This window comes from Babesia bigemina, scaffold Bbigscaff_76759 (assembly GCF_000981445.1).
Source record: "Babesia bigemina genome assembly Bbig001, scaffold Bbigscaff_76759".
Lineage (NCBI taxonomy): Eukaryota > Apicomplexa > Aconoidasida > Piroplasmida > Babesiidae > Babesia > Babesia bigemina.
In genome coordinates, this window is record NW_012237335.1 from 10,636 (window position 1) to 18,031 (window position 7,396).

Genomic DNA, 7,396 nt, shown 5'->3' on the forward strand with positions numbered 1-7,396 from the left:
GAGTGGATAAAGGGGCGATGTAGAGTGGGTTAGGGAGCGATTAGAGAAGGTTAAGGAGCGATGAAGGGTGGGTTAGGGAGCGATGTAGAGTGGGCTAAGGAGCGATGTAGAGTGGGTAAAAGGGCGATGTGGAGTGGATAAAGGGGCGATGTGGAGTGGAGTAAGGAGCGATGTAGAGTGGGTTAAGGGGCGATGTGGAGTGGATGAAGGGGCGATGTAGGGTGGATAAAGGGGCGATGTAGAGTGGATAAAGGGGCGATGTAGAGTGGATAAGGGGCGATGTAGGGTGGGTTAAGGAGCGATGGAGAGTGGATAAAGGGGCGATGTGGAGTGGGTTAGTGAGCGATGTAGAGTGGATAATAATCACCACTTAGGTCAGCTGCTTGGTCACCACTGTCATCGCTGCCGTAACCATGTCATCGCTGCCGTGACCATGTCATCGCTGCCGTAACCATGTCATCGCTGCCGTAACCATGTCATCGCTGCCGTGACCATGTCATCGCTGCCGTGTCCATGTCATCGCTGCCGTAACCATAACATCGCTGCCGTGACCATGTCATCGCTGCCGTGACCATAACATCGCTGCCGTGACCATGTCATCGCTGCCGTGACCATGTCATCGCTGCCGTCACCATGTCATCGCTGCCGTGTCCATGTCATCGCTGCCGTAACCATGTCACCGCTGCCGTAACCATGTCATCGCTGCCGTCACCATGTCATCGCTGCCGTGTCCATGTCATCGCTGCCGTGTCCATCTCATCGCTGCCGTAACCATGTCATCGCTGCCGTTACCATGTCATCGCTGCCGTGTCCATGTCATCGCTGCCGTAACCATGTCGTCGCTGCCGTGACCATGTCACCACTTTAGTCACCACTGTCACCGCTGCCGTGACCATGTCACCGCTGCCGTGACCATGTCATCGCTGCCGTGACCATGTCATCGCTGCCGTGTCCACTAACTTGGTCAGCACCTTGGTCAGCGCTTTGGTCAACACTTTGGTCAGCACTTTGGTCAGCACATTGGTCACCACTTTGGTCAGCACTTTGGTCAGCACGTTGGTCATCACTTTGGTCAGCACTTTGGTCAACACTTTGGTCAACACTTTGGTCAGCATCTTGGTCATCGCATTGGTCAGCACTTTGGTCATGGCATTGGTCAGCACTTTGGTCACCACTTTGGTCATGGCATTGGTCACCACTCTGGTCATGGCATTGGTCAGCACCTTGGTCATGGCATTGGTCACCACTTTGGGCAGCATCTTGGTCAACACGTTGGTCAGCACTTTGGTCAGCACTCTGGTCAGCACCTTGGTCAGCACCTTGGTCAGCACATTGGTCAACACATTGGTCAGCACTTTAGTTAACTTTTTGACAATCACACACAACGATTAATAAGTGATACAAAACATTAGACAACAATTAGTTGTATAGGTGAGTAGGTGATGCTAGGTGAGTGTAGATAGTAAACACGTGAGTACGATTACGGTTGCAGGTAAAACACTCTGTTAAGCTTGTTAACACGCGCAGCAGCAAGTAGTGATTGAGCTGCTATACGATGTGATGAGGGACTATGTAAATGCGATTTGATGTGGAGCAGGTCTAGGCGGATGACCATGATCTGGAGGAGGTAGAGAAGGGAGAGGAGCCAGAGCGCGACGTTGAGCCAGATGAAGGGGGCGCGGATGGTGAAGAGGAAATTGTCGCATTGCTTGAATAACGTTTCGAAGTATTTGGATTCAAGCACTGACTTGAGTTGTGTATAGAAATTAAAGCACATTTTTTGTCTATGCTTGGCGTTCAATTTGGCAGCATCACCAAACGTAAATCCGTGTTGATATAACGTTGGCCAAACGCCGTTACAGCTTACAACGGAGAGACATCTACACGTTTTGTCAAGGGTTCCATGCTGCCCTTGTCTACATTTTGCGCTGCTCATACATTTTTTGCATCCCCAGTCTTGACATATGATACGGGTGAAGGCGTCAAGTAAGGATTGAAGCATTTGATATAAAGACCAAGGTAGGTAGACTGCCCATGACACGTATACGTCAGCATGCTTTGGGGCAAGGTATAAGTAAGAATCATGGCATAGCGATTGAAGGTAAGGAGCGCATTGCTGGCCGGAACATAAGTTCGTATTCTTCGGTAAGCAGACACTAATTACGTCGGCGTGTTGAGTGTCGGCGTGCGATAAGTCATTGTCAGCATCGTTATGCTTGTGCCCATAGATGCTTCTGAATGTATCACAAAGTTCGGCAGTATCGTTGACTAGCTTTATGGACAGCTTTTTAATCGAGCCTTCAAATGCATATTGCACCACGTGCTTGTTCGCTGAATATATCTTCTGCCAATTTCCGAAAAGCTGCGTTACAAAACTCAAATGTTCGGGCAGAGTGGACGGCGGCTTCGGAGCTAGGCAGAGGAGCGATGAAAGTAGGCTGCCGCCGAAGAATTGACGAAGTACCTCACATAAGTCGTAACCCGTTTTGGTTGATCCAGAGAACGCTCTAAAGCCAAGCGGAGTTAGGCACGGCATTCCTCGTTTATTAGTAGGGCACGTGGAACATTTGGCTTTGCAGCCGATGTCGCTTAGGTGGTGCGGTAAATGACCCGGCAGGCAGTCACCCAGGTAGGACATCAAGGGGGACGTAGGTTGGCAGTTTGCCTGGCAATTTGGTTCGCACTTTGTTTTGCAATTTGGTTTGCACGTTGAGTGTTGTTTGCATTGAGATTTGGCAGTAGAGGCATCTCTGCCGTACTGACAATTGCGCCAACCGTTATGCTCAGCTGAAATACCACATCGGTAGAACAAATATTTCAGCGGTGGTAACAGCCGATGGACGACGTCAAGAATAGTCTGAAGGCACTCTTCACCGGAGGTAGGGTAATAGAATTTCATGGAGTTGTTCAACATATCGCAACCATACGTCGTGTATGCGTTACCAGTTCCAACAACCGTTACCAATATTTCGTATGATTTTGAACAGAGGTGGCCGAGCACTTTAGCGGTGTTCTTATACGTTATCTTATGTGGATATGCGTCTATATATGACGCTTGCAGATCAAGTACCGGAGTGCCTTCTATATCGCCGGATGGCTTGTTTGGATCAATGAAAGGATCACTGATACCGTCTACTAACAACGCGGAATATACTGGGTTATACGGCAATCCGCTGAACCAGCAGAGCATTTGGTATATATTACAGGGCGCTTTCGCACCGGGAATATGGGCCAAGTGAGAGACTTGGTAGTACGCCTCCAGATAATAGCAAACCAGGTACAGTGGGCCTTCATCCTTGGCATCATCGTGACTAGTGTAGACTTTTTTAGTCGGACCGATCATACGACCGAGAATATGTGCGCCAGTCATACCCGATGCGTCTTGCAACTCCCCGTTCTGCTCACCGTCGCTGGAGATTTCGAAACCTAGTCCTACGAAGTGTTTGCCAAGATCCGCTGATGTGTTAAGTTGTTGTTTGGGCAGACTCTTGCAATTGCGCTTAACATCATGCAGCGACGTTTTCAAGATTGACAGCAGAGTGACAAAAGCTTTGGCGCATTGTAGACCGTATTCTGTCACTCCCGTGGTTAACACCTCCGTCCAACTGAAATGCGTTGGAGCGCCGGAATACTTATTCACGTACGCCTTGTCAAGTTCGCAGTGCAACCGGTGGAAACCATCTTTCAAGATGTTGAGCAGAACGTTCTGCTGTCCGTTGAATAAGGTGGGTTGTATTTCGGTGAGTAACTGATTAACTGCGGCTAGGTTGTCAACAAACTGCGCATCGTATTTGCTAAGTCCGGTTAAAAGCGTACTAAGGGCTGCTAATAGGTCGGGAATTTGGGGATGTCTGCATCCGATGTCCTTCCGCGACTGCAACTCGTTTAGCAACCCGCTGAAGAGCAGATTAACGTCGAACCAAAAATCGGAGAGTGTCGCATTGTACTGTAGTTGCTCATTGAATGCAGTGAACCTAAACGTTTCCTGAAGCAATCCCATGAAGCCCTTGAAACCCTTAGTGGCGTCTGCTGTGACCTTATCGGGGAGACCACCAAGTTCGTTGGCTACTTTGTCACATAATGCCTGAATGTTCAACTTCATGAATATAACGTGACTTGTTCTAATATCTTCTAAAATTGCCGATTGTGCTGCATCGAGGTGTTCGTTGATATGTAGTTCAACATCTCCGATGATCTTATTTTGTTGACTAGAGGCGTGGTTGGCGATGCCTTGAGTTTGTGATATCAGTGGATCCATGCGCTCTGTTAGCAGTTTGATTAAGTCTTTCATAATTTTCTTCAAGCCTTTCTGAACTTGACCCCCAATATTATATTCATCGTTGTTGATCATGTGTCGCAGATCCGTTATTTTTCTTTTTACACCGTCTTCGTGTTGGTCGTCAGCCGCATTGATGATAGCTGTGCAGAGGGTGACGATTTTTTTGCGAATGATATCGGTTGCGTTTTTTTCAATAGATGTGGCATTAATATTTTCTTCTAAAATTTTCAAAGGTTGCAATGCTGATTTTTGGAGTGTCCGAATTTTCCCCTTAATCGTATTATCACGAAATTCATCATCACCTATATGTTCCGTATAACTTGTCATAAGATCCTTGACACTATCAGCCTGACGATGAGCCTCTTCAAATCTCAGCTCTACTTCCTTCTGAAGATTTCTATTGAGAGTGCCATTGAGGTCGTTAATTTTTACTTTGATCTGGTCAAATGCTTTCTGAATTTCTTCACCAATATCTCCTGAGTCTTCGTCCGTATTAATCTTAACACCGATTTCTGCGACATCGGTAATAGCCTGAGTCAGGTTTGCAATGTGGGAAGAAGTGAAGAATGTTTCTATTGATTTGCCAAATGTTGAAGCAGCAGTATGCAGAAATTTAAAGACGATTTCCAAGACGGATCGCAAATTATTATTCGATGAAGTAAGTCCAAGCGATTTTACCCTAACATCTTGCTCAATACCTTGCACAAATAGTTTAATTTTTTCATCGTCAATCTCACCCTTTATTTCTGCGGCAATCGTATCAAGGAACTGCTTTATGTTTTTTAACTTCTGATCAATGCTTTCACTTCCCGAGCTTTGTAACCGAACTTTTCCGAGACGTTCTATAATCTTATCCTTGGTAACATTCCTTACTGCATCAACCTCATCGGGCTTAGCTGCGTAATATCCAATATAAAATGTCACTACCTTGCTATTCCAAACTTCATCAAACCACTTACCGACTGTGCATTGATCCGCGTCACCATCATCTTTTATTGCGAATTTCTCGAACGCCGTGACGTACGTGTCAACTCCTTGATACATCTGAGTTAATCCCTTACCGGAACCAGTCAAACCATTAACAAGTTCTTTGATCTCATCTTTAAGATCGACCCATTTCTCTATAACACCTGTGTTATCATCGTCACCAATCGTGTTGTTTTTTATCCCCGCAAAATGCTTCTTTGCCTGATCAACAAACGCAGTAATTGTCAGATCAATTGTTCCTTTCAAAGTTGACAAATCCTTCGTTATAGCGACATCCAACTTTTCAACTGCCTTCGTGACTTCTTCTACCAATGGTGGTAATGCTTTCTCTGACGCTTTATAGGCGTTATACAATTTCAGAGCGTTAGTCTTTAATTCTGAAACGGCCTTCTCAAGTTTTAACCTGTTATGTGTGCCTAAGGTTCCACTTGCTTCTGAAATGATATCGTTTACCCGTCGAAACGCTTCGTCGAGCGCGGTCTCCGCTTTTTTAATCCATGCCTCCAATTCCCTTATATAACCCATGAAGGTGTCGTTAATCTTTCTCAGATCCTGTTTCAGTTCAACAATTTTCTGATTCATACCTCTTACAAATCTTCTAATTTGTTCCGCCACTTGTGAATTTATCTGTTGCTTCGCCGAACTCATCACATCGGTCACTTTTGTCTCCACTCGTCGCACTTTAATATTTTGATATGTCCAAATTTCGTGCAGTCTATCACGTTGGTATTTTATTCCTTGTGTTACCATGTGAATCTCATTGTTTAAAGTATTCTGCAAATCGTGGATATCATCATGTTCCCCTTGTTAAATTAAGTTATCTCATCTTATAGTGTGCTATGTGGCTACGTGCCTAGGGCCGGTTTTCGTGTTTGCGGGGCTAACGCCTCACGCTGAAACCGGTTGCGGGATCCACGCCGGTCCATTGCCGGACGTCACTGGTGCCATCCATGCGGGCATCCATCCAGTTTGGGCTTGAGGGTCTTCTACGGAATCGTAGTCTTCTTTCGGCTTCATATCCCTCATCACTATTTTATGTGTTTCTTGGATCACTACCCTTTGTATGTGGGCTTCCATGCGATCCGATATGCCCAGGTCCCGTCTATACTTGCTGTGTTCTTTCGTCACTATTCCCTCCCACGTCATAACGTAGGGGATAACCCTGATCTTGGTGTGCTGGTTAAACTGTCGCGCCTTGAGGTCCTCAATAAGGTCTTCATACTTCTGCTTCTTGAACTTCTCCGTATCCACTAGGTTGTCTTGATTGGTGATTCCTATCTCCACGATGGTTATGGTGTTCCTCCGCCGATCCGCCAGGATGATGTCTGGCCTGTTGTATTCCTTAGTCTTCTGAGTCTTGACCGTCTTGTCGTACGCGATCCATCCGTATTTTCCATGTACTTCACTCTCGATCTTGTGGGCGTCTATCTTCTCCTTGGGTAGTCCTATTTGCCTCCCGAGTACTGAGTGGACCCGTTTTGCTACCTCGTTGTGCCTCTTCGTATATTCTAGGTGTAGTAGTTTCGGGCACTTCGTCGCGAGGTGGTCCACGTTCTTGCCGTTGTTGCATCTTGAGCATTTCTTGGACGAAGTCATCCATTGCAGATTCCTGTCCTGGACTTCTGCTACCTTCGCTTCTTCTTCCGGGGTGAGTATTCCACACGTCAGGTACAATGACGACGCCTCGATGTCCAGCTTGGGGTCCTCACGCTTGGCATACAGAACCTTATGAGTTGATTTTACGTGCATTCTGTTGTACAGCCATTTGTTTTGGGCCACCCTGAGGTCCCTGAGGCTCTTGTCCGTAGTGTCCTCCATTCCGAATTCCATTCCATATCTTCCTTCCAGGTGCATCTTGATGTGAGATATGTGCGCGTATGTGTCGCGAAAATGCTGCATGATCGCAGCTCTCCTGGTTGACGTCACCTCGTCTGCTGAAACGTCAACCACAGTCGTAGCAGCATGGCTTCCGCTCTAAATACCATGCTGTGGAGCCCTCTCCCCATCTCTTTCCGGGGGAGGTAGAGCCTCTGTGTGTTCGCCCACTTCTTGTGTCCGTGCTTCGCGTTAATTATTCTCCGTACTGCCAGGTCGATCTTGTCGAAATGCGTGATGTCCATAGGGATCACG

General features: G+C 46.8%; 2 protein-coding genes across 2 annotated transcripts; both read right to left on the reverse strand.

Moving 5' to 3' along the window:
• Positions 1 to 1,480: 1,480 nt before the first annotated feature.
• Positions 1,481 to 6,016, reverse strand: BBBOND_0005840 (hypothetical protein, conserved; the record flags this gene model as incomplete). The annotated part of the gene is made up of 1 exon (XM_012915410.1): positions 1,481 to 6,016. One exon carries the CDS (start codon positions 6,014 to 6,016, stop codon positions 1,481 to 1,483), a length of 4,536 nt encoding a protein of 1,511 aa, XP_012770864.1.
• Positions 6,017 to 6,154: 138 nt separating this feature from the next.
• Positions 6,155 to 6,862, reverse strand: BBBOND_0005850 (hypothetical protein, conserved; the record flags this gene model as incomplete). The annotated part of the gene is made up of 1 exon (XM_012915411.1): positions 6,155 to 6,862. The coding sequence occupies one exon, from the start codon at positions 6,860 to 6,862 to the stop codon at positions 6,155 to 6,157; it is 708 nt and encodes a 235-aa protein (XP_012770865.1).
• Positions 6,863 to 7,396: the final 534 nt, after the last annotated feature.